The 27,603-nt window shown below is 45.5% G+C and overlaps 2 protein-coding genes and 1 long non-coding RNA gene across 3 annotated transcripts in view; 1 reads left to right on the top strand and 2 right to left on the bottom strand.

The window, feature by feature from the left end:
* Positions 1–3,185, bottom strand: part of MAP2K5 (mitogen-activated protein kinase kinase 5) — a 238,924-nt gene extending 235,739 nt beyond the window's left edge. Inside the window, 1 exon segment of the mRNA XM_029066218.2 lies at positions 2,146–3,185. Coding sequence (XP_028922051.1) covers positions 2,146–2,280 — 135 coding nt within the window. The 5' untranslated portion in view covers positions 2,281–3,185.
* Positions 3,186–3,671: 486 nt separating this feature from the next.
* Positions 3,672–13,709, top strand: LOC120638378. The gene is made up of 2 exons (XR_005660014.1): positions 3,672–3,757; positions 13,549–13,709. It is a non-coding gene; the product is annotated as an uncharacterized LOC120638378 (long non-coding RNA).
* Positions 13,710–17,004: 3,295 nt separating this feature from the next.
* On the bottom strand, positions 17,005–25,120 carry C5H15orf61 (chromosome 5 C15orf61 homolog). Its single transcript, XM_029066704.2, has 2 exons — positions 24,746–25,120; positions 17,005–17,233 (listed from the first exon to the last, which is right to left on the bottom strand). The coding sequence occupies exons 1-2, from the start codon at positions 25,086–25,088 to the stop codon at positions 17,106–17,108; spliced, it is 471 nt and encodes a 156-aa protein (XP_028922537.1). The 5' UTR covers positions 25,089–25,120; the 3' UTR covers positions 17,005–17,105.
* Between the last annotated feature and the right edge of the window lie 2,483 nt (positions 25,121–27,603).

Here is a 27,603-nt window from a genome sequence, read left to right as displayed (position 1 = left end):
TTGGCACATAGTAAGCACTTAAATACCATCATCATCATCATTATTATTATTAGACCATACTGAATCCACAGGTGGATAGGAAACTTGGATTCTAATCCCAGGCTACACACCAAAGATCCTGTTCAAGTCACTTCCCCACTAGGTTTTTGGGTTTGTCAACTTGTAAAACAAGAATATTACTAGTTCCCTACTTCAGGCAAGCATTTAGATTTTTATATAGAGATAAATGGTATTTAAGTACTTACTATGTGTCATCTCTACCTAGACCCACTCCCACTCTAGATTGGCTAACTCAATCACTCCCAAGGCTTCAACTACCACCTCTATTCAGATGATACCCAAATCTACATCTCCAGCTCAGATGTCTCTCCCTCTCTCTGGGCTCACATCAGCTCCTGCCTTCAAGACACCGCTACTTGGATCTCCTCCTGTCATTTCAAACTTAACATGTCCAAAACGGAGCTCCTTTTTTTCCCATCCAAACCCTGCCCCACCCCTGACTTTCTCATCCCTGTAGACGGCACCACCATCCTTCCTGTCTCACAAGCCCGTAACCTTGGCGTTATCCTTGACTCCTCTCTCTCATTCAACCCCCCCGTCAATCCATCACCATATCCTGTCGGTCCAAACTTCATGACTGCTAAAATCTGCCCTTTCCTCTCCAAACTGCTCCCACCTTAATACACTCATCCTATTCTATCTGAATTACTGCATCAGCCTCCTTGCTGAATTCCCAACCTCCTGTCTCTCCCCAGTCCAGTCCATACTTGACTCTGCTGCCTGGATCGTTCTACAAAAACATTCAGACCACGCCACTCCCCTCCTCAAAAAAACTCCACTGGTTGTCCATCCACCTCCGTATCAAAGAAAAACTCCTCACCATTGGTTACAGTCCATCACCTTACCCCCTCCTACCTCACCTCGCTTCCCTCCTTCTCCAACGCAGCCGGAACACTTTGCTCCTCTAATGCTAACCTTCTCACCGGGCCTCCATCTCGCTCGTCTCGCCGCTGACCCCTGGCCCATATCCTGCCTCTGGCCTGGAACGCACTCCTTCCTCTAATCTAAGAGACAGTTTCTCTCCCCTACTTCAAAGCTTTACTGAAGGCACATCTCCTCCAAGAGGCCTTCCCAGACTAAGCCCCACTTTCCCTCACCTCCCACTCTCTTCTGCACTGCCCTGACTTACTCTGCTCTTCCCCCCTTCCAGCCCCTCAGCACTTTGTACATATCTGTCATTTTGTTTATTTGTATTGATGTCTGTCTACACCACCCACCCTGACAAGCTGTAAACTCACTGTGGGCAGGGAATGTGACTGTTTATTCTTGTAGTGTAGTTTCCCACGTGCTTAATACAGTGCTCTGCACACAGTAAGCACTCAGTAAATACAACTGAATGAATGAATGTGCCAGGCACTGTACCAAGTGCTAAGGTAGAAATGAGATACTCAGGTTGGACACACCCCATGTCCCACAAGCGCTCATGGTCTTAATACCCATGTAGAAATAAGATACCTGAGGCACAGAGAAGTGAAGTGACTTGGGCAAGGTCATCCAGCAGAAAAGTAGCAGAGTCAGAATTAGAACCCAAGTCTTCAGTCTCCCAGGCCCATGCTCTTTCCACTAGGCCATGCTGCTTCTCAAAGCCAGGGGGGAAAGAATCATTGTAATACATGCAGAGTATTTTGAGCACATTAAGGAGCTCTAGAAACTAAAGGTGTAACATTTCCCTAAAGGTCACTGTGACTGGGGCTCTCTAAATGGCAGGTGTCAGAAAGGGGGAGAAAACAAAGAGGAGTGGGAAGGGGATCTCTGGGGCCAAAAAGTCCAATGTTGATAATTATAATAATTGGGGTACTTGTTAAGCGCTTACTATGTGCCAGGCACTGTATTAAATGCCAAAGTAGATACAAGTAAATCGGGTTGGACACAGTCCCTGTTCTACATCGGGCTCCCAGTATTCATCCCCATTTTCCAGATGAGGCCCAGAGACATGAAGTGACTTGCGGAAGGTCACCCAGCAGACCAGTGGCAGAGCAGGGATTAGAACCCGGGTTCTTCCGACTCCCTGGCCCCGACTCTATTCACCAGGCCCTGCTGCTTCTTGGGATCTGGACTTTATGGAGTGGGCACCCGACCACTTACCAGGACATCGCGGAACAGCAGCTGGGGTCTCGAGTGCACCGTCCAGTCCACGGCTCCGCCGTCGGGGATCTTGATGCGAATCACCAGCACCTGGTTCTCCATGGCCTGGGAGGGGCTGAGGGCTAGCAACAGCATCACCGCCCCTGGCCTACCATCCTGGAGTGTGTGGGGGAAAGAGAGCACCTACTCTCTGCCCTGGGGCTGGGGAGCCAGAGGGAAGAGGAAGGGAATTGGGGGGGGTGAGGGACAATCTTCAGGAAGGGTTGCTTGAGAGAAAAAAGGGAATTGGGATGTGTGTGTGTTTGAGAATGAAAAGGGGGGACTCCTCTGTGTGTGTGTGTTTGAGACAGGAAAGGGAACCTGGGTGTGTGTGTGTTTGAGAATGAAAATGGGGGCTCCTGTGTGTGTCTGAGAATGAAAAGGCGGATTGCTGTGTGTGCGTGTTTGAGAATGAAAAGGCGGACTCCTGTGTGTGTGTGTTTGAGCCAGGAAAGGAAACCTGGGTGTGTATGTGTGTTTGAAAATGAAAAGGGGGGCCTCCCGTGTGTGTGTGTTTGAGACAGGAAAGGTAACTTGGGGGATGTGGGTGTGTTTAAGGAAGAAAAGGCTAGGGGTGCGAGTTTGTGCTTGAGATAGAATAGGGGGTATGCGTGTGTCCAGAAGAGGTGACTAGTGTGTGTTCGAGCTGGACGCAGAAAAGGAGATCGGTGTGTGTGTGTGCTGGACTCAGAAAAGGGGACTGGGGGAGGCGGAAAAGGCAACTGGTGTGCGGATCTCGGTGAGGAGGTAAAGGGGGGCTGCTGGGGGAGTGCGAGAGGCTGAAAAGGGGGGAGTGTGTGTGTGTGCTGTGAGTGAGCGCGTGGTTTGGGAGTGTTGGGGGGAGTCGAAAGTAGCCGGTGGCCGGGTGGCGCCCTGGCCGGGCTGGTGTAGGGCCCGGCCCGGCCTAGTGCAGCGCGGAGCTGTGCAGGATGCCTCCGGCCTGGCTCCTGCAGCGGCTGAGCTGTGCCCGGGCGGCGGCGGCGGCGAGAAGGATGAGGAGGAGAAGGAGGAGGAGAAGGAAGCCTTCGGGGCTTGTTGTTACTCCGGAACCAAAAGGCGCGGAGGCGGAGCCGGGGGGGGAACCAGCGGCTGCTGCGCAACGACTCCCACGCCGCCATGTTGGAAAAGGGCACGCCCGGCCCCAACCTCGGCTCGGCTCGGCTCGGCTCGGCTCGGCCCGGCCCGGCCCGGCCCCTCCTTCACTCAATCTCATTTATACTGTTGGTATTTGTTAAGCTCTTACTGTGTGCAGAGCACTGTTCTAAGCGCTGGGGGAGATAGAGGCTCACAGTCTTCACCCCCAATTTCCAGATGAGGGAACTGAGGTCCAGAGAAGCTAAGTGACTGGCCCACCGTCACCCAGCTGACAAGTGACGGAGGCGGGATTCGAACCCATGACCTCTGACTCTTTCCGCCCAGCCGCGCTGCTCACCCGGGTTCCAACGCCCGCCCTGCCACGTGTCTGCTGGGTGACTTTGGGCCAGTCACTCCACTTCTCTGTGCCGACTCCCAAGCCTGGGCTCTTTCCACTGAGCCACGCTGCTTCTCAGTCTGGGAAGGCCTCCTGGAGGAGGTGAGCTCTCGCCAACCAACCATTCAACCCCAATAACAAGTGACATTAGCCTCAGAAAAGACAGAGTTCTTGCTCTGTTTCTTCCTTTCTTTCGCTTTTTCTCTCTCTCATCTGTGGGATGGCATCCTGAGGCCCAGGGTAGGCAGTCAGTCAGTCTGTCGGGTCAGTCAGTTTGGTGGTGTAATGGCTAGAGCACCAGCCTGGCAGTCAGAATAATAATTATAATGATAATGATGGTATTTGTTAAGCACTTGCTATGTGCAAAGTACTGTTCTAAGCATGGGGGGGGGTACAAGTTGATCATGTTGTCTCCACATGGGGCTCACAGTCTTCATCCCCATTTTACAGATGAGGGAACTGATAATAATAATAATAATAATAATAATGTTGGTATTTGTTAAGTGCTTACTATGTGCCGAGCACTGTTCTAAGCGCTGGGGTAGACACAGGGCAATCAGGTTGTCCCACAAGGGGCTCACAGTCTTAATCCTCATTTTACAGTTGAGGTAACTGAGGCACCGAGAAGTTAAGTGACTCGCCCAAAGTCACACAGCTGACAAGCGGCCGAGCCGGGATTCAAACCCATGACCTCTGACTCCAAAACCCGGGCTCTTTCCACTGAGCCACGCTGCTTCTCTGAGGCACAGAGAAGTGAAGTGACTTGCCCAAAGTCACACGGCTGACAAGTGGTGGAGTAGGGGTTCGAACCCACGACCTCTGACTCCTAAACCCGGGCTCTTTTCACTGAGCCACGCTGCTTACCCGGGTTCTAACGCCCGCTCTGCCACTTGTCCGCTGTGTGACTTTGGGCAAGCCACCTCACATCCCTGAGCCTCGGATCTGTAAAATGGGGATTAAGATTGTGAGCCCCATGTAGGATATGGACTGGTTAGCTTGTATCTTAATAATAATAATAACGATGGTGTTTGTCAAGTGCTTACTCTGTGCCAAGCACGGTTCTAAGCACTGGGGAAGATACAGGGCAATCAGGTTGACAGATACCATTTTATATATGGAAAGAGCGTGGGACAACCTGATTACCCTGTATCTACCCCAGTGCTTAGAACAGTGCTTGGCACATAGAAAGCTCTTAACAACTACCATCGTCATCATCATCAAATACTATCGATTGGTTGCCTGCCCAGGACCACACACGCCTCTTTCTTCCCCGCAGGCCACGTTCACGCCGGGAGCTCGGCAAATCAATACGACAAATTTGACTTTTGTGGAGACTCTGCCGGCCCCGACCAAAGTGACATTTTCTTAATTCTATTTACAAAAATGAAGGTACATTTTACATCTCTGCAGACCAAGGGATGTAATACAAACCTTGTGTAGGAAAGAATGATTGAATGAGGACAAAGTGGTAGATTGTAACCTCCTAGTCTACCACCTCTGCTATGTCGTACTTTCCCAAGCATTTAGTACAGTACTCTGCACACAGTCAGTGCTCAAGAAATAATACCATTCATTGATTAATAGTATTTATTAAGCGCTGACTGTGTGCAGAACACTGTACTAAGCGCCGGAAAGAGTACGTGGGCAGAAATTAGACATGAGCCCTGTCCCTCAAGGGGCTCACAATCTACGAAGGATTTAAAGATTTAGGGTTGGCGGTTTCAAAGAGACACCTAATTTCTCAATTTCAATCCCTTGGAAAGGGTGATTGGACCTGTCAATTGATCACTGCCAGTTAGTTTGATCAAGTGAAATGACAAGTGTCTTGTTCTAATGGAAATGATGTTGTCTGAGATTTCACAGCTGGAATTTAATAATAATAATGTTGGTATTTGTTAAGTGCTTATTATGTACAGAGCACTGTTCTAAGCGCCAGGGTATACAGAGTAATCAGGTTGTCCCACATAAGGCTCACAGTCTTAATCCCCATTTTTACAGATGAGATAAGAGGCACAGAGAAGTTAAGTGACTTGCCCACAGTCACACAGCTGCCAAGTGGCAGACCCAGGATTCGAACCCATGACCTCTGACTCCCAAGCCCATGCTCTTTCCACTGAGCCACGATGCTTCTTTAGGCTGAATGATGATCCAAAATACAGAAATACTTTTAGATAAAACCTCACTAGATACTCATCCAAATCTGGAGGTCTTGGCACCTCCTCATAAGCTGCAGAGTTTACTGTATGAGTTTGCAAGACTGGAAGGAGGAAAGTGGAAATTTTATTCTATCTAGAAAATATGAGTCTAAGCCTCAGCAAGATCTCCTACTCTGATGATTCCCATTCTTATGTATTTTTTATTTAGAAGAACACTTTCAAAGTACCCATGTTTATAGAAATCTAAATAGCAACTGTCTTGATCATTAAATTAAGTTTTAAATCTGTATCAATTTACTTATATCCATTTTTACTCTAGGGCACTGAGGCAATCTCAGAGTCTTGCTTAAGGGGTGGGTTAGGAAACTAGGTTTGATTTTAAGTTATGTACTTTTGTGAAGTAAAGAAAGATTGGGGTTTTTTTGGTTTAATACATTCAATTTTTTGTTTACAAAATGTTTGCGTACAAGATCATTGAGATATTCCCAATGAGCCAGTAAAGGTTATACTGAACAACAACAAAAAAATCAGACTATGCAGTGTTAATGATGTTACCTTAACATACCAGCTTCAGGGGCTGCATAATTGTTTCTGCTAACCTATAAATTTTTGAGTAACAACAAAATTATTGTGATTTTTCTTACTAAATAATTCATACATTACAAAGCATGTATGTAACTAGGTCCATGAATCACTAAAGCATATAATGATCATATATCTAATGACATATTTCTTCTCATAAAAGGAATTCAAATAGATTTATGTAGTTAGGTTAAACTAAATACTGAGTTTATATTGTTCATAATTCTGTCAACCAAAAACTTCAAGCATTTTGGGGAAGTACTGGAATTTTAAAATATTCATTTAAAAGAAACCTGTTTACCACAGAGATCTGTTGCTAGATCTACTTTTTGTGAAGTTTTATGGCTTTTACATCAATATTACTAATACCGTTGAAAGTAAAGCAATGAAATAGTACAATGCTCATTAACTGTGTTTAAATTAATGCAAGTACTTTAAAGAATCTTCAATCTGTCCAATAGATAATTCTGTCTCACACTGTAAATAGCAACCAGCATTCCTTACAGATTACTGTTTGCCACTATTGATGGTTTGACTAAAATTCTAGTATTCTCTTTATTTCTGAACGATTGGAAGATGAATATTTTGCAGACACATTGGGTATCATTAAAATATGTTTGGGAACCTTTAAAATAAATAATTTAAGCGGAGAGATTTTCAATTCATCATCTGATCTTTATATGAGGTGGGCTTGAATTGAAGAAATTTCTAACCCTTCTTTCATAGAATAAAGCGGAAGTTGAAAAGCTTTGACATTTTGAATACTTAAAATGCCACTCAGTGGGACAGTTAAAAAAAATCATTTTAATTTTACTGACCTTTTGTAAATCATCATAACATGCAAAAACCCTTAAATCTGAGAGTTGAGTTTCATTAAAAGGTCACAGAACCTCCGAAAACATGTTAACTGAAACTCTACTTAACCCCACCTTTTTTTTTTTTTGGTCTTCGTCATAAAAGGGCTCTCAATGAAAAGAAACAGATTTTCTAAAAAGCAATCTGATATCTCTATTGGGGAGTATTGAGATTATACTTTAAGAACTAAAATTCTCAAAAATCCAGTCACGTACCTGCAAAAGAGAGCAAAAACTTGGTGAGTATGGCTGTTGGGGTGATTGTTCAAGTGTATGGGGTAGCGAATTAGGCGTTAATAGGATGATGCCTGAGGTATGGGGGAGTGAAGATCTTGAGCCAGAAGGCCAAAGGTATCAAAGAAGCTGCAGCAGCTGGAAACAGGATTGTCTGCAACACAAAGCAGCCGCATTCATTCATTCATTCCTATTTATTTAGCCCTTACGTTGTGCAGAGCACTGTACTAAGAGCTTGAGGGAGTACAACAATAAAAAGACACATTCCCTGCCCATACCGAGCTTACAGTTCAGAGGTGGGAAACAGATTCATTCATTCAATAGTATTTATTGAGCGCTCACTATGTGCAGAGCACTGTACTAAGCGCTTGGAATGAACAAGTCGGCAACAGATAGAGACAGTCCCTGCCGTTTGACGGGCTTACGGTCTAATCGGGGGAGACAGACAAGAACAATGGCAATAAATAGAGTCAAGATATTTACATTTACATCTGTTTACAAACAGATATTTACATTTAAAAAAAATGACAGATATGTACATAAGTGCTGTGGGGCTGGGATGGGGGAAAGAATAAAGAGAGCAAGTCAGGGTGAGGCAGAAGGAAATGGAAGAGGAAAGGTGAGGCTAAGTCAGGGAAGGCCTCCTGGAGGAGATGTGCCTTCAATAAGGCTTTGAAGGGTTAGGCAAGCAAGGAGAGAGGCCCAGGATAGAAAAAGATGCCCAGGCCTGACGCAAGAGCGCAGGATGAAGTGTAAGACGGCAGCTGTGGAGAAGAGAAGGCTTAGACTGTAAGCTGTTCCTCTAGAGCTCAGCTCACTATGGACAGTCAGACGGTCAGTCAATCAAATTTATTGAGCGCTTACTGTGTGCAGAGCATGTACTAAGCTCTTGGGAGACTACACTATAGCAATAAACACACTCCCTGCTCCCAACGAGTTTACAGTCTAGAGGGGAAGACAGAAATTAAGAACGAGTTTACCAACTCTGCTATCGTGTACTTTTCCAAGTGCTTAGTATAGTGCTTTGCCACAGTAAGCGCTTAATAAATACCATTGATTGAGGCCTCAGATCAGGAGAATTCCTTCAGCTCCAGAATGTCTGACAGTAACCCCAGATTGGACAACGCAGAATCCGCATGGGGGATGAGGGCAAATGGAATGGTGTCTGCCTCCTCTGTACATAACCATGGCTCAACAATACCCCAATAATAATAAAAACTATTATTATTATCATGAATAGTAATGATTTTGGTCCTTGTTAAGCACTTACTATGTGCCAAGCTCTGTTCCAAGTGCTGGGGTAGAAATAAATTAATCAGATTGGACACAGGCCCTGTCCCACATGGGGTTCACACTCTATATCCCCATTTTACAGATGGGGCCCAGGGAAGTTAAGTGACTCAGCCAAGGTCTCACAGCAGGCACGTGGAGGAGCCGGGATTAGGACCCAGGTCTTTCTGAAGCCCAGGCCCCGGCTGTATCCACTAAGCCACGCTGCTGTGCATGCCCAAGGGCCAAGTCAAGTTGGAGGGGAAGGGAAAGCCGACCTTGAGGCAGAAGCAGAGAGAAGCACTGGATCCTGGAAGAAGATGTGAGGCTTAGTGGAAAGACCTCAGGCCTGGGAGGCAGAGGACCTAGGTTCTAATCCCTACTCCACTCTTTGCTGGATGACCTTGGGCAAGTCACTTCACTTTTCGGTGCCTCAGTTCCCTCATCTGTAAAATGGGGATTCATACCTGCTCTCCCTCCAATTTAGACTGTGAGCCCCCTGTAGGACCTGATTATCTTGCATCTATCCCAACACTTAGTACAGAGGGTGTCTCATAGTAAGTGCTTAACAAATACTATTTTTATCATGATTGATAATAAAAGGCACCTGTCCCCTGATAATAACAACTGTGGTATCTTTTAAGGCTTACTGTGTCAGACACTGTACTAAGCGCTCAGGTGAATACAAATTGGGTTGGACACTACCCTGCCCCTCATGGGGCTCGCAGTCTTACTCCCCATTTTCCAGATAAGGGAATTGAAGCCCAGAAAAGTGAAGTGACTTGCCCATGGTCACACGGCAGACAAGTGGCAGAGCCGGGTTTAGAACCCAGGTTCTTCTGACTCCCAGACCCGTGCTCTATCCACTAGATGATAATAATAATTATGGAATTTGTTTAGCGCTTATTCTGTCCCAGGCACTGTACTAAGTAAGTGCTGGATGAGAGACCACCCAAAGTCTCACTGGTGCAAGAGCTGGAATGCCACAATAAACCATGAATTGCTACATCTTAGTGTCTGTTCATGATTGGGACAGGTGGGTATCGTCCTCTTCTAGGTTATCAATATCATCATTATTAATCAATCAAGTAATCAATCATGTTTACTCAGCGCTTACGTTGGGCAAAGCATTCAAGAGAGTACAAAATGCAGTAGAGTTGGTAGACACGATCGTGGGGACACGATCCCTACCCTCAAGAAGCTTATGGCCTACTCAGGGAGATATTAAAATAAATCAGACAAGAGGGCCATGAGAGTTGGACATATCGCTGGCCGTGTGGTAGCTGGTAACCCTGGTCACTAGTGAAAATACCTTTTTGGGAGATCTCCAGGGAAACATTTATCCCATCCACATAAAGGTACGTGAGTGAAATATTAAGAATATTAATTAATTAATATTAAGAAATATTAATTAATTAAGAAATATTAAGTAATTAAGATTTGGGTTTGGTCCATAATGTGGCATAAGTCATTTTTCACTACTAACCTAAGATTTGATAAGAATAAGTAGTTCAAGATTCCGACTTGGCACTACTCATTAGCATGTAATTGAACTACTAAGAAAGATCAGTTAAAGCTATGCTGATTACCACCTTATCTTTGAAAGGCAATTAAAGACCTCAATCATGGCAACAAGATTTGATTGTGCAGCCTTTATTGGACATTGATCTTTTGGCAAAGTGCAGCTACATTTTCCATTAATTTACAGTAACACAGTTTAACTCGGATACCCTAGGCTGTTGACCCAGGGAAGATGTAACGCTAAGCACTTGTTTAGGTTAAAGTACCCCCAGTAGTCATTACTGTTTAAATGGAGAGAGCCCAGCGACAAAGCGGCCACACGCGCTAGTTTCGGGGTAAGGTTTCAGCTATCTGCCTTAGCTGCTAAACCAAGAGCCGCCCCCTTTAACGTCCTTTAAACATCACGCTCTTATACGGTCGAGAGATGGTTCATTCAGTCGTATTTACTGAGCGCTTACTGTGTGCACTGTACTAAGTGCTTGAGAGAGTACAATATAACGAGACACATGCCTGCCCACAGCAGGATCACAGTCTAGAGGGGGAGACAGACATTAATATAGATAAATAAATTAGAGATATCTGCAGATATATACATATGTGCTGAGGGGATGGGAGGGAGGATGAATGAAGGAGCAAATACGAGTGGTGCAGAAGGAAGTGGGAGAAGAGGAGGGCTTAGTCAGAGAAGGCTTCTTGGAGGATTATGTCCATATCCATAATGTATATTAATGTCAGTCTCCCCCTCAATGAGTGTAAGCTCGTTTTGGGCAGGGAGCGTGCCTACCAACTCTGTTATACTGTACTCTCCCAAGTGCTTAGTACAGAGGGCACAATAAATATAACTGATTGATTCATTACTTTCAGAAACGGGAAAAATATTTTGACTAGCAAATTTCCTTGGTTTCTTACCACCTGGGTTTACCTGAAAATACCTGTATAATGAGTTTCAAGAGATTCTCCAGGGCAAAACATGGTCCACTGAACAGCCAATGTAGTCAAAATACAGAAACTTAATTTGAGCTCACAAAAGACTGATAAACTCAAAAAGGAGGTGATGCTGGTGGTATTTGTTAGGCGCTTACTGGCAAGCACTGTACTAAGCACTGGAATAGATACAAGATCAGGTAAATAATCACATAGGGCTCAAAGTCTAAGTAGGAGGGAGAACAGGTATTAATGTGCTTTGTTGTAGAATCAAGAAAAACTACTTTAGGAACTGGCAAGGCGGGCACTATTGAAAGTTTTGTCCTCTCCTATGTAAGAAAATACATTCAGCTTATCACCACAAAAAACTGGAATCCTGAAAAAAAACAAGCGGTAGGAAAGGATCTGTGTCTACATCTGCTCTTAGCCCAGTGCTTTGGCATATATGAAGCACATAAAAAACACTTTAAAAAATGGGAATTTCAGCAAAGTTACAACCCGTATACCTAACGGGTAAATATTAGGTTTTCATGTGTATTTTACTTCAAAATGCCATTTGAGATAGGAAAATGGGTATTCTTCTCAATTTACAGTCTGAAAATGTAAGACAGAGAGAGTATTAATTCAGTTGTATTAATTGAGTGTTGACTGTGTGCAGAGCACTGTACTAAGCACTTGGAAAGTACAATTCGGCAATAGATAGAGACAATCCCTACCCAACAACAGGCTCTTGACCTATTTGCCTGCAGTCACATTGAGCCAAACTTCCACATTGTTAACATCAAGCTTTATGCCATAATGTCCCTGGCATATATTTTTTTTTCCAGTTAAAACAGTTACCGTTCTCTGGATAGCATTTGTCCTTTAAATATTCTAATAGATCGAGCCCAAGTCTTAATGAATCCAGTGAATGATATTATTATATTTGAACTCTGCCCTTATCCATCCCTTAGTTCATCCTTCACCATGAATAACTCCAAAAGAGCAAGAGGTCTATTGATTTTCATGTAACACAAGAAAATATTACATTTGCTTAATTGTTACACACAGAGAGCACTGGACAAGAAATCAAGTCTCTATTTAATGCTGCAAGCAGCACAGAATTGCAGTGATCAATAGGGTAGTTTGTCAAAGATGTTCTCTAAGGAGACTTGCCCATCACCGTATGGACAAAAAGTCACACTGGCTGTAGTTATTGAAAAACAGGTAAGCAAAGTCAGCACTACAAATTATCAGAAATCAACCAGGCCGGATTGAAAGGAGGACCAACTCCAATGAAGAGCTGTATTTATAGTCTGGTAATTAAAAACCATTTTATCAGCCTTGTGTTGGGAGCCAACCTTTACAGCAAAGTATTGACAAGATCCGTAGCAATGACTGAGCAGTATTTGACTCGAAACTTATGAGTTGTAGTTATTTAACTTTGCCCATTAGGTAGGAAATCTGTTCCAGCCTTCCCGGCAAAATGCTAATAGTCAGTTTTATTATTAATGAAGCTTAATGTAATACTATTGCTTCCTTCGTGAAAGCCATTCATTTAACTTCTGTCGAGTATATCCTTCGGTACTAAATATATCGGCATAAGTCCTTTCTCAGTTAAAGTTTTATTAGAGTTGCTTTTAGATAAGCAAAACGGTACTTAGGTATTTCAGATGGTTCACCTTTTTTTTTTTTTTTTTTGGCTATTTGTTAAGTGCTTATAATGACCAGGCACCGTACTAGCACTGGAGTAGAGCCAAGATAACCAGGTTGGACACCGTCCATGTACTATATGGGGCCCAATCTTCATCTCCATTTTACAGAGGAGATAATGAGGCACAGAAAAGTGAAGTGCCTTGACCAAGTTGTCACAGCAGACAAGTGGCAGAACCACGATTCATTCAATCGTATTTATTGAGTGCCTAACGTGTACAGAGCACAGGACTAAGCACTAGGGAGAGTTCAATATACCAGTAAACAGACACAGTCCCTGCCCACAATGAGCTTACAGTCTAGAGGGGGAGACAGACTTTAATATAAATAAATTCCAGATATGTACGTAAGTGCTGTGGGGTTGGGAGGGGGGATGAATAAAGGGAGCAAGCCAGGGCAAGACAGAAGAGGAAAGGACGGCTTAGTCAGGGAAGGCCTCTTGGAGGAGATGTGCCTTCAATAAGGCTTTGAAGGGGGAAGAGAAGTAATCTAGGTCCTTCTGACACCCAGGTCCGGGCTCTGTCCACTAGGCCACACCGCTTCACTGATTGCACATCATTTGCCATTTGATTTCTTCGGGTGGATCTGGTTTGCATTAACTTCATTTCGTTTGTTATATTTATGTTTTCACCTTGATGGCTTTTGCTTATTTTCTATCCAGTGAGAACACACTATCAGACAGCACCTATGAGGCTCTCACTGTGTTCGGAGCACGGAACTCAGCACGAAGAAGGTTTTGGGAAAAAGAAACAAAGTTCCTACCTTCTGGGAGGTTCTCATCTAATGAAGATGTAGGCAAAAATCAAATGGGAATAGCACACAGTAAGTGTATGCCCGATTCATAAGATGACAGAATCAAAACAGAAATAGAAGAGAAACAGACATAGGAATGACCAGCTGCTTGAGAGCAGTGAGGCTTTTTAGGAAGATGTCAGAGAGTCAGTGATTTTGAAGTTGAATTTTGAAAGAGAAAACTATCATGGGAGAGTGAAAACAACATGGGCGAAAGCATCCCGATGAAGGGAATGAGATTTTAAATGACTAAAAGGCAGGGGACTTTCAGCCTATGTTAAGGAGATCTTATCTGACCTGAGCTGCAAACTGGGAGACATTTTAGTTTTTTAAAAAACAGTGGGAGGGAAACAATTGCTTGCTGCACCAATCTTTAAATCCAGAGTCAGCAAAATCTATACAAATATATTTGTAGAATGGGCATATATATTATTAAATATCGATTCACAGTGTTTCTGTTAAGGGCGCTCTTAAGGAAAAATAGGTTTAACTCCCCAGGTTACATTTCTGACCAGTAGGAATAGACCAGAGAAGCAGCGTGGCTCAGTGGAAGGAGCCGGGCTTGAGAGTCAGAGGTGGTGGGTTCTAATCCCGGCTCTGCCGCTTGCCAGCTGTGTGACTTTGGACAAGTCACTTCACTTCTCTGTGCCTCAGTTACCTCATCCGTAAAATGGGGATTAAAACTGTGAGCCCCACGTGGGCCAACCTGATCACCTTGTATCCCCCAGCGCTTAGAGCAGTGCTTTGCACATAGTAAGCGCTTAACAAATACCACCATTTTTTATTTATTTTAGGATGGTTGCCAAGGAAGACAATCATCAGACTCTTCTTCCAAGCATCCTATTGTGGAAGCCAGATACCGAGTTGGAAAAACCCTTGGGCTCACCCAGTAATGGCGTTAATTCTCTAGAGTCCCAAATGGCTAATTCACACTGGCTACCTCCCTTTCCCCCCTGAAGGTCGCACCTGGGGAATTTCCAGTTCTCTGCCAGTCTCGGCTACGGGAGGGAGAGTCAAGCAGAGGCCTACCCATTCCATCCCTAGCTTGGGCAGTGGCTAGCGAGTGGAAGGCCATCTGCTCCAAGTACAAACTCACCCACGCTGGGGAGCAGCGGCATAGGAGAGTGTCGAGGGTGGAGACTCGAGTTAACTGTGTGGAAAGCGGCAATGGTAAACCACTTTTGGATTTTGACCAAGAAAACCCTATGGACCCAATACCGCAACGATTGCAGATGGAGAGCGGGGCGTTTTGGGAGAGAGGTGTCCGCGGTGTCGCTATGGGTCGGGAACGACTCGACGGCATAAGACCTGCCTTTCAGGAAAGACAAAAGACCACGCAGTCCAATCTTACTAGAGTTCCTAAAAATGAGAAGCAGCACGGCCTAGTGGAAAAAGCACAGATGAGAAGCAGTGTGGCTCTGTGACAAGAGCGGGGGCTTCAGAATCAGAGGTCATGGGTTCGACTCCCGGCTCTGCCACTTGTCAGTTGTGTGACTTCGAGCAAGTCACTTAACTTCTCTGTGCCTCAGTTACCTCATCTGTAAAATGGGGATTATCTGTGAGCCTCACGTGGGACAAACTGATTACCCTGTATCTGCCCCAGCGCTTAGAACAGTGCTCTGCACGTAGTAAGTGCTTAACAAATACCAACATTATTATTATTAGATGGGGAGTCAGAGCAATTGGGTTCTAATCCTCATTCTACCGCTGCACCTACTGTGTGACCTTGGGCAAGTCCCTTAACACCTCTTTGCCTCAGTTCTCTCATCTGCAGTATGGGAATTCAATAACTATTCTCCCTCCTATTTAGACTGTGAGACCCACATGGGATCTGATTACCTTGTATCTACCCCAGTGCTTAACACAGTGCTTGGCACCTAGTAAGCACTTAACAAATTCCACATTTATTATTATTAAACTGGTAGCCAAAGGCCCCACACCTGTCGCTCAGACCAACAGTCCCAAACTATGACCAGTATTAAGATATTTGTGGTAATCTCCAGAATGCTCAGGGATTTTCCGGGATTAACACACTTGGCCAAGAGTTATCTAACCACAGACAATTGTGCAAACTGCAAAGTATCTTTTTTTAAAATGGTATTTGGTTAAGCACTTACCATGTGTAATGCCCTGTACTAAGCGCTGGGGCAGATACAAGCTAATCAGGTTGGACACAGCCCACGTCCTACACGGAGATCTTGTTATAAACATGTCAGTGGCTAATTTTGAGTCCTTCCATTTTCCTCAAATCTCCCTACAAGTTATACTTTCAATGGTTGCACCTCTTTTCTATCGTGTTTTACCTAATGGTTTGGAGGTTTCTTTCACCTTGCTGCAGCTTTCCCATCACCTGTTACTGTCAGAATGAAGTTAAAAATGACCTTTGCATTCCACTCCTATTATTCCAATGTCAACGAGTAATAGGAAGCAGTGAGCGAGTTTTCCACAAGTAAATAGCTCATGGCATTTTGTGAAGAGAGCCTTTTCAAAATTTGCTGCCCATATATTTATCCAAACACCTTGGAGTCCCAGGGTCTGGACTACCACCAAAGATACTCTTCGGATTCTAAATTCTGGCTCCGTCACTTCCTACTGAGTGACCCTGGACAAGTCACTTCACTTCTCTGTGCCTCAGCTTTCTTATCAGTAAAATGGAGTTACAATATCTGTTAGCCCCATGTTGGACATGGACCATATCTATCCCATTTATCTTCTATCTATCCCAGCATTTAGTAAAGTGCTTGACACACAGTAAGCATTTAACAAATACCATTCTTATTACGGGTGGAATCTAGTTATAACAATGTTTTAAGGGTCTGAGAAATTAACATTCCTCTAGACTGTAAGCATTGTACAGTGCTCTGCACACAGTAAGCACTCAACAGATACGACTGATTTAGCTGAATGTTTTCACAAAGAGGAAGAATAACTTCTTTTTATCTTGCATCATATGGGAATTAACTTTTGGGGTCAGACTGAGCATGACACCAAACAGGGCTAACATCCTAAGAGATACTGAATTAACCCAATTCTACTTTATCTTCATTTTTCACCCAACCAAAAACTGTAACAACCTCCATGGTACTGTCTGGACACCTGAGTATTCCTTCTCAAATTTCTTTTAAACTCTACAGAGTGAATGGCTTTAACAGCTATCTTAATGCATGGACTAAAACTACATACCCATAAGAATAGGAACCTGCATTTTCTAATCAATCCATCCAATCATCCATCAGGTCCATATTTACATATCACTTGACTTGAAGGTCTATAAATTTACAGTTCCTATTAGCTGACTGAAAAAAAGGAGAATCAAAAGCAAAAGAAGTGTTTCAAATAAGTTATATTTTAAATCATCCAAAATAAATTACACATATATACAAACATGAAAAACCCACCAATCGGTATGTTCTTCAATGACTAATTTCAATATCTGGCCCCTTCATCTTCTTTATTTAGAAAATACACCGTTACTGGCCCATAACGAGTGTGAACCGTCTCCGTGACGCTGGCAAATAACCAGGAGCCAAGTCCGTATAGGAAAGTTGGAATTCCTGGGAAAAAAAATGAACATACTTACATATTAAAAAAAAACCCACTCACATCATCAATGAATATTTATTAAGCGACCAACAGTGTGTTAGACACAGTTAAGAAGTCTGTGACAGCCTGTGCTTATGCATGAGGAACTTCAACTGAAATGGAAAAAATGTTCGAGATGATCCTTGGCACCAGAACTGATGACAAATGCCATCACCACTGATTTTGGTTTGGGTAGAACAGTTGCTGAAATGTCGTGGCCTGGGAGATTTTCCGTCTGCTCTACCTGCATGACTGATATTAAGGATTTCTGGCACCCAAGCATCGATTCTCAAACAACTCTGGTAGGTAAGTACCAGCAAGCCAAATTTCAAAGCTTCTGATTATAGATCCCACCGATGGGATTATGAAGAAGCAGCAGAGAAATAGTGTGGTCTAGTGGAAAGAACACAGCCCTGGGAGTCAGAAGGACCTGGGTTCTAAGCCTGGCTCTGCCCCTTGTTTGCTGTGTAACCTTAGGCAAGTCACTTCACTTCTCTGGACCTCATCTGTAAAATACAGATTTAAGACTGTGAGGTCCATGCGGGCCACGGAGTGGGTCCAACCTGATCGTTGGGTACCTACCCTGGCGTTTAGTACAGTGCTCGGCGCACAGTAAGTGCTTAACAAATACCAAAAAAAAAGATTCACGTGATGTTCTGGCATTAATGCTACTTGTTCCATTTGTGCACGTTTGCATAAGGACGTAGAGAGCAAAGGTTCTGAGGAAAGGTTTGGGGAGTTAGAAAAATCGTCAAGACTTCAAGCTTGTAAACACTCTCATATTGTTCCTTTATGTGGCAGGAAGGCAGCTGTGTCCCCTTTCTTGACTGCCAAGTGAGCCAGGAGAGAGGGAGAATCCCTAGCCAGGAGATTACGGGCTGGCTACACGGCTTCAGAATCGCTTTTTCCTTAAGCAAGCATACAGCCAGGGCACCCTCTAACGGCTAGTAATTCTCCTCAGCCAGTTATATCTTTTCCCTTTTCCGGGAATGTCTTGGGGCAACAGTGCCAACTTCCCATTTTGAGGGCAAGGGCAAAGAGGGAGTGGGAACTTTAGGGAGGGGACAGGCTTCAAAGAGGTCAGAAAGGCACTAGTTTTAGACTGGAAACTTTCAGGTCTCTAATCAGAAACCTGGGGTGAGCAAGTCTGGGGGGGCGTCCAACTGCCAACAGCATGGGACCACCTATGTCTTGGAGCCCGGTAGACTAACGGGAAGTTGGTCTCTCTGCGTTCCAGCAGCGTGGCTCAGTGGAAAGAGCCCGGGCTTAGGAGTCAGAGGTCATGGGTTCCAATCCCGGTTCCGCCACCTGTCAGCTGTGTGACTTTGGGCAAGTCACTTCACTTCTCGGTGCTGCAGTTACCTCATCTGTAAAATGGAGATTAAGACTGTGAGCCTCACGTGGGACACCCTGATTACCCTGTATCTACCCCAGCGCTTAGAACAGTGCTTGGCACATAGTAAGCGCTTAGCAAATACCAACATTATTATTATTATTATTACCCTCCTGGCTCCCTTAAACACAGGCCCCATTATGTTCTGCTAGGAGGTTATGGGGAGATTTGGGTTCAAGCAATAATCACTGGCCTGCGTTTAAATGAAGTTGGAAAGCATGCTCTAGTCTTGCCCATTTCTGCTACATCAGCTTTAAAGGTAGCTGGAGAAATTGCAGATGTTTTTAGTTTTGCTGTGTTGATTCCATTTTTCTGAGGTAAACCATTTATAGTTTCAGTTGTGTTGAACTCTACTGTTACTTTTTTATATCCTCTATAAATGTTGGATAATTCACATAAATAACTTCTTCTACACGTTAAAGAATAAGCCCATTGACAGATTATTGAATCGAGTGCAATTGGTAAGAACACTTGAGCCCCAAAGAACCAATCAATTGAATTCGTTGAGTGCTTATGATGTGTAGAGCATTGTAGTAAGTGCTTTGGAGTGTAAAATACAACAGCGTGGCTTAGTGGACAGAGCTCGGACTTGGGTTTTAATCCCGGCTCTGCCACGTGTCTGCTGGGTGACCCTGGGCAAGTCACTTCACTTCTCTGTGCCTCGGTTACCTCATCTGTAAAACGGTGATTAAGAGCGTAAGCCTGACATACGACAGGGATTGTATCCCACCCAATTTGTTTATATCCACCCCAGCACTTAGAACAGTGCTTGGCACAGATTAAGCCCCTAACAAGTACCATAATTATTATTATCAAAATTTGCAGAAATGTCCCGTGCCCATAATGAGCTTACAGTCTGCTGGGAGTGAACGGAGCACTAACATGAGTCCAAAATTCTGTTTTGTTTCTTTTTTGCTATTCGTTTGCTCAATGAGGGCCTGGTGACAATCTCTGTGCTTCATTTTCTCCTGTCAAATAGAGATGGGTGACTAAATACCACAAAGGGGTATTCTATTCATCTCAATATCCAGGCTGCAAATGCTTAGATTTTCGTATCCAGAAGACACGGTCTAAAATCTAGACCTAATTACTGCATATGTAAAGAGACCTTGCTAAAAGTCTTAAAATTCCTGAACGTTCAGGAATCGGACTCGATCTTGACATTTCAAAACTTATCTCACGATCTGAAGGAATGGAAAAATCAGGGGCTCTGCATAATTTATTTAGATTCTGAAGAGCAGTAGGTAAACCACTGTCAAATTAAGCACATTAAAAAAAATTAGAACTTCATTGCGAGTCTCCGATTACCCATTCATTCCAATGGTGAGTTGCTTTTACTAACTCTCAATCTACTTCCCAGCAGGACACCCAGTCTGAGAAACCATCAGTAAGATGTCAGCTCCTACTGAGATAGGCAGAGGAGGAGGACAAGTTACGAGAGACACCGAATTGACATCACCAAATGGAAAAATGTATTTCTATGAAAGGCATTATTTGAGGAAGACAGAGAAGGGATTTTTGAATATATTACTTGGGAGAGGCTCTAGAGTGGCATGTATACCCTGTACTTAAATTAAAAAAAACTTTCATTTTAACCACATCACAATGACATGTTTTTCATTCTTCAGCTCATGTTTTAAAGTGTGACTGTGTCAAACTAAATTGAGCTAGTTAATTTAGCTAGCTAAATTGAGCTAATTTCGGATTAACAAATATGAAGTACTTACTCTTACCTAGTCATCATTTTTCCAAACATTGCTTTCATAATAGGACACTTAAGAACAAAAAGCCATTTTCTCTCCCGAAATGATTCCTACACTACCCATTTCTATAGTAGCTTGAAAATGTCTTGCTGAGTTCAAACCTTTAAAATGAGAGTCTGTGGACTATAACCTCTAGACTATAAGCTCGTTGTGGGCCAGGAATGTGTCGGTTTATTGTTGTATTGTACTCTCCCTCGGGCTTAGTAGAGTGCTCTGCACACAGTAAGCTCTCAATAAATAAGACTGAATGGTCACCCCTCTTAACATGGTGTTTTCTATGAACTTATGAATTTGCTCCCCATTATATTCACTAAGTGAATCTGAGTTGTTTGTCGATACAGGACAATCCCTAGTGAATACCACTAGTATTTATTGAGCGCTTACTGAATGCAGAGAACTGTACTAAGCGTTTCAGCAACATTACCTGATAGCAAATGTAGTAGTCAGAAACAGATATACATGAAATATTCGTTTAGCTACAGGGCTGAAGTAATTCTGGCATGATTAAAAAGGAGTTTTGCCTTGATTTGGATACTAAATCCCAACTCATCCCCCCAAAGTGGCTGCATTTTTGACTGAGGTGAATTTTGCACATGGCTCGAAAGGAGTTAAAGCAGCCTTGCTCGTAACAGGTCCAAATATCTTGGGGGTTACACTCTTCTGCAAAATTTGCAATGTTTACCGATGACACTGCCTCTCCGCTAGTCTGGTACCCCCTCTTTTCTGGGCTAAAATAAAGTGCCTTACACCACAGCCAGAACAACTTTCCCTGAATTCCTGACTGAAAAAGAACACTCCAACAATTTATTAAAGTCACTATAGCTCACTGACCGATTTTCCAGTCCTTACCTGAGTAAAGGACTAATCTGTACAGGTACAGAGTTAAAGTTATTTTGTTCATAAAATTCAGTAATGACAAATACTCAAGCGTAGTAGAAATACTTAGTATTTTACAATGCAGAGCACTGTACTTAATATTCGGGAGAGTACAAGAGAGTTGGCTGACATGTTCTACACACACATTTTATAGCTGGGGAAACTAAGGCACATACAAGTTTGCTGGGCTTTTTGAAATTATATTTGTAAAGCATTTATTATGCAGAGACTGTACTAAGTGCTGGGGTGGATACAAGCTAATCAGGTTGGACACAGTCCATGTCCCACACTGGGCTCACAGTCTTAATCCCCATTTTACAAATGAGGTAGACTGTGAGCTTGTTGTGTGCAGGGACTGTGTCTGTTTATTCTTATACTGTACTCTCCCGAGCACTTAGTTCAGTGCTTTGCACACAGGAAATGCTCAATAAATTAGAATGAATGGAGTGAAAAGATAACTGAGGCCCAGAAGTGTGTCTGTTTATTCTTATATTGTACTCTCCCAAGCACTTAGTTCAGTGCTTTGCACACAGGAAATGCTCAATAAATTAGAATGAATGGAGTGAAAAGATAACTGAGGCCCAGAAGTGTGTCTGTTTATTCTTATATTGTACTCTCCCAAGCACTTAGTTCAGTGCTTTGCACACAGGAAGTGCGCAATAAATTAGAATGAATGGAGTGAAAAGATAACTGAGGTCCAGAAGTGAAGTGACTTATCCAAAGTCACCCAGAAGACAAGTGGTGGAGCCGGTATTAGAACCCAAGTCCTTCTAAATCCCAGGCCCGGGCTCTAGCTACTAGGCCATGCTACTTCTCTAAATTAAATGACTTATCCAGTGTCACACACCAAGTAGGAGGTGACAAGAATAGACCCAAGCCTCCTGTCTCCCAGGACGAACTGATTAATTCATTCATATTTATTGAGTGCTTGTGTAATAATAATAATAAAAAAAAAATGATGGTATTTGTTAAGAGAAGCTGCACGGTTCAGTGGAAAGAGCAAGGGCTTGGGAGTCAGAGGTCGTGGGTTCTAATCCCGGCTCCGCCACTTGTCAGCTATGTGACTTTGGGCAAGTCACTTCACTTCTCTTTGCCTGAGTTCCCTCATCTGTATAAAGGGGATTAAGACTGTGAGCCCCACATGGGACAACTTGATTGCCTTGTATCCTCCCCAGCGCTTAGAACAGTGCTTGGCACATAGTAAGCGCTTAACAAATATCATCATCATCAAGCACTTACTAAGTGCCAAGCACTGATTTACACGCTGGGGAAGATAGGAGGTAAATCAGGTTGGACAGGCGTGCAATACAACACAATAAACAGATGCATTCCTAATCGTTCAATCATATTTATTGAGCGCATACTGTGCGTAAAGCACTGAACTAAGCATTTGGGAGAGGATGCTCCAACAATAAAGAGCCAGACTCCCTGCCCACAAGAAGCTTACAGTCTACACTAGGCCAGGCTGCAGGCTCACCGTTTACTAATTACGGCATTTGTTGAGCGCTTACTATGTGCCAAGCTCTGTTCTAAGCACCAGGGGAGACACAAGGTAATCAGGTTGCCCCTCGTGGGGCTCACACTTTTCATCCCCATTTCGCAGTTGAGGTAACTGAGGCACAGAGAAGCTAAGTGACTCGCCCAAAATCACACAGCGGACAAGTGTCGGAGCCAGGATTAGAACCCATGTTTCCCCACCTTTCATTCATTCATTCTATCGTATTTATTATGAGATTACTGTGTGCAGAGCAGTGAATTAAGCATTCGGGAGAGTACAATGCAACATTAAACAGTGACATCCCCTGTCCGGAATGAGTTTACAGTCAAGGGCAGGGGAGGAGGCATACATGAATATAAATTAATAAAATGACAAGTATGAATATAAGTGGTTTGGGGCTGAGGGGGGGAAAGAGCAAGGGGAGCAAGTTGGGGAGATGCAGGAGGAAGGGGTAAAATGAGGACAGCGGGGCTCAGTGGAAAGAGCTTGGGAGTCAGAGGTCATGGGTTCTAATCCCAGCTCCGCCACTTGGCAGTTGTGTGACTTGGGGCAAGTCATTTCATTTCTCTGTGCCTCAGTGCCCTCATCTGCAAAATGGGGATTAAAACTGTGAGCCCCATGTGGGACAAGCTGATCACCTTGCATCCCCCCACCCCCTGCTTAGAACAGTGCTTTGCATATATTAAGTGCTTAACAAATACCACCATGATGATAATTATATAATCAGTCTGGGGAGCCCAGACTGAACACCCCCTTTTCCTCTGCTCCTCCTCCCCACCCTCTGTTCTTCCCCCTTCCCCTCAGCACTGTGCTCATTTCTATATATTATTTATTACCCTATTCATTTAGTTAATGAGCTGTATATCTCCTTGATTCTATTTATCTTGATGATGTCGTCTTGTTTTGATCTGTTTTGCTTTGCTGTCTCCCCCGTTGAGACTGTGAGCCCGTCATTGGGCAGGGATGGTCTCCCTCTGGATTGTCCACTCCAAGCGCTCAGTCCAGTGCTTTGCACAGAGAAGCAGCGTGGCTCAGTGGAACGAGCACGGGCTTTGGAGTCAGAGGGCATGGGTTCGAATCCCGGCTCTGCCACTTGGCAGCTGTGGGACTGTGGGCAAGTCGCTTAACTTCTCTGCGCCTCAGTTACCTCATCTGTAAAATGGGGATTGAGACTGTGAGCCCCACGTGGGACAACCTGATTCCCCTGTGTCTACCCCAGCGCTTAGAACAGTGCTCTGCACATAGTAAGCGCTTAACAAACACCAACGTTATTATTATTATTAGAGTAAGCGCTCAAATGCGACTGAATGAATGAGGACAAGTGGGGCTTAGTCTGGGAAGGCCTCTTGGAGGAGTTGCGCCTTCAGTAGGGCTTTGAGGCGGGGAGGGGAGGGATGGTGTGGGGGATTTGAGGAGGGAGGGGGTTCGTTCATTTATTCAATAGAATTGATGGAGCACTTACTATGTGCAGAGCGCTGCACTACTTTCTTTGCTATGTCTGGGTTCTTTCTCACGGCTGCCCCTCAGTACGCACCTGCTGCCTTGATATTTCCACTTCATAATAATACCAATAATGTTGGTATTTGTTAAGCGCTTTCTATGTGCCCAGCACTGTTCTAAGCGCTGGGGGGAGATACGGGGTCATCAGGTGGTCCCACGTGAGGCTCACAGTTAATCCCCATTTTACAGATGAGGGAACCGAGGCATAGAGAGGTGACTCGCCCACAGTCTCACAGCGGACAAGTGGCAGGGCCGGGATTCGAACTCAGGACCTCTGACTCCCAAGCCCAGGCTCTTCCCCCTGAGCCACGCCGCTTCCTCCTCCTCTGTTCAATATTCATTCGTTCATCCAATAGTATTTATCGAGCGCTTCCTCTGTGCGGAGCACCGCACTAAGCGCTTGGTAAGGGCTCCACAGAGAGCACCCAGCATCGGGATTCTTCCGGCAGCTCACCGAGGTTGAGGATCTTGAGGGCGGTGAAGAGGCGGTTCTGGAGGCGGAGGTCCCGCCAGGGCGCCCTGGAGCAGTGGTACTTGATGAAGGGGAAGCAGCCGGTCCTGAGGACGTGGTAGTTGGCGCCCGGCACCGGCCAGTTGAAGTGGGAGAGGCCGAACTGGTCGTTGCGGACGGCGCTGTAGGGGACGCAGAAGGAGGTCCAGGGCGGCAGGCCCCGCTGCACCAGGTGCCCCGTCAGCACCTCGGACGCCCGGGGCTTGGGGCGGCGGGGCCGGGGCCACCGGGACGCCGGCAGGACCAGACGCGCGGCCGCCTCGTGGGCCTTCCTCACCGCCTCCATCGCCCCGCACCGCCCGGGACCGGACGGGACCGGACCGGACCGGACCGGACCGGACGGGACCGGACGGGACCGGCCGCCACGGACTGCGCCTGCGCGGGGCGGGGCCTGGAGGGAGGGGGCAGCGCGCGCCGGGGGGGGCGGGGCCTGGAGGGAGATGCGCGCGCTGGAGGGCGGGGCCTGCAGGGAGGGGGGCAGCGCGCGCTCGGGAAGGGAGCGGGGCCTGCAGGGAGGGGGGGAAGCGCGCGCTCGGGGGGGCGGGGCCTGGCGGGAGAAGCGCGCGCTGGGAAGGAGGCGGGGCCTGGAGGGGGTAGCACGCGCTCGGGGGGGGGCGGGGCCTGCAGGGAGAAGCGCGCGCTCGGGAGGGGGCGGGGGCCGGGAGGGGGGGGGAGCGCGCGCTCGGGGGGGGGCGGGGCCTTAATAATAATAATCGTGGTATTTGTTAAGCGCTTACTGTGTGCAAAGCACTGCGCTAAGCGCGTGGCTCAGTGGAAAGAGCACGGACCCGGGAGTCAGAGGTCATGGGTTTGAATCCCGGCGCCGCCACTTGTCAGCAGTGTGACTTTGGGCAAGTCACTTCACTTCTCTGGGCCTCAGTTCCCTCATCTGGAAAATGGGGAGGAAGACTGTGAGCCCCACGGGGGGCAACCTCATCACCTTGTATCCCTCCAGGGCTTAAAACAGTGTAAGCGCTTAACAAATACCACTAGCATAGTGGCTCCGTGGAAAGAGCCTGGGCTTCGGAGTCAGAGGTCATGGGTTCGACTCCCAGCTCTGCCACTTGTCAGCTGTGGGACTGTGGGCAAGTCACTTCACTTCTCTGTGCTTCAGTTCCCTCATCTGTAAAATGGGGATTGAGACTGTAAGCCTCACATGGGACAACCTGATTACCCTGAATCTACCCTTAGAACAGTGCTCTGCACATAGTAAGCACTTAATAAATACCAACATTATTATTATTATCATTATTGTTAAGCGCACCCTCGAGAGGGTGGGGAAACGTGCACTCGAGTGGGGCAACTCCGCCTCTCTGCTCCCGTCCAGGGAGCGTCCAGGGGACAAAGAAAGTAGGGGTTGTTACTATTATGAAGCAGCGTGGCTCAGTGGAAAGAGCACGGGCTTTGGAGTCAGGGCTCATGAGTTCGAATCCCAGCTCTGCCACTTGTCAGCTGTGTGACTGTGGGCAAGTCGCTTCACTTCTCTGTGCCTCAGTTCCCTCATCTGTAAAATGGGGATTAAGACTGTGAGCCCCACGTGGGACAACCTGATTCCCCTGTGTCTACCCCAGCGCTTAGAACAGTGCTCGGCACATAGTAAGCGCTTAACAAATACCAACATTATTATTATTATCATTCTTCTTCTTAATATTATTATTAATAACTATCATCAGGTTGGACACAGTCCATGTCCCACTCGGGCCTCACTGTCTCAATCCCCATTTTTAACAGATGAGGGAACTGAGGCTCAGAGAAGTGAAGGGATTTGCCGGAGGCCACATAGCAGACAAGTGGCAGAGCGGGATTAGAACCCAGATCCTCACCTCACCTCTGCCAAACTCACTCTCTTCCCCTCTTCAAAGCCCTGAGAGCTCACCTCCTCCGAGAGGCCTTCCCAGACAGAGCTTCCCCTTTTCCCTCTGCTGCCCCTGCTCCCTCTCTGCTGCCCCTGCTCCCTCTCTGCTCCCCCTCCACCCTCTGCTCCCTTTCCCCCCATCACCTCCCCTCAGCTAAGCCCCCTTTCCCTCTGCTCAGCACTGTGCTCATTTGTATATATTTTTACCACCCTACTTATTTTGTTAATGAGGTGTACATCCCCTTGATTCTATTTATCGTGATTACGTTGTCTTGTTTTTGTCCGTCTGTGTCTCCCGATTAGACTGTGAGCCCCTCAATGGGCGGGGACTGGCTCTATCTGTTGCCGAATTGTACATTCCAAACGCTTAGTACAGTGCTCTGCACATAGTAAGCGCTCAATAAATACTACTGAATGAATGAATTAATCCTGCTGATTCTCAGGCCTGTGCTCTCTCCACTAGACTCTCTTCAAACTCTCCCAATCGCATAGTACGGTAAAATGTTCTGCACATAGTAAGTGATTGATAAACACCACTGATCGATCAATTTTCTGAACTGGGGAGTCCCCAGGCCTTGACCATCTGCTCGTCTCCCACACTGCTTGCCCTGTGTCCAACCCCGACACTGAGTACAGTGCCCGTTACATAGTAAGTATTTAACAAATGCCATAAGAATAAGAATAATTAAAAAGTAGAGTACAACAGAGCAAGCAGGCACAGTTCCTGCCCACAGCAAGCTTAAAGTCTAGACAGCAAATTTACGGTTTAGAATTGGATCAGGATCGGGGCCTCCTCCACAGGCTGGCCTCAATTGCCTAACATCTAGGCCAAGTGCCTTCTAATTCCGGCATCCCCGGAGTTGATTGTTCCACAAAGCAAGGAAGCGTCTTCTCAGGGGTCCCCTTGGTCATTTCCTTGTTTTTTGTGTTTCAGCGCTTAAGATGT

This window comes from Ornithorhynchus anatinus, chromosome 5 (assembly GCF_004115215.2).
Source record: "Ornithorhynchus anatinus isolate Pmale09 chromosome 5, mOrnAna1.pri.v4, whole genome shotgun sequence".
NCBI classification, from domain to species: Eukaryota; Metazoa; Chordata; class Mammalia; order Monotremata; family Ornithorhynchidae; genus Ornithorhynchus; species Ornithorhynchus anatinus.
Note: the sequence above shows the minus strand (reverse complement) of the source record. Positions and strands in the feature narration are given on the sequence as shown.

Excerpts from the sequence above, each read along its gene's own strand:
- C5H15orf61 (XM_029066704.2), bottom strand. The coding sequence starts at position 25,088 with ATGGAGGCGGTGAGGAAGGCCCACGAGGCGGCCGCGCGTCTGGTCCTG. Across the intron at positions 17,234-24,745 it reads CCTCAAGATCCTCAACCTCG|GAATTCCAACTTTCCTATAC; the intron begins GTGAGCTGCCGG and ends TTTTTTTCCCAG.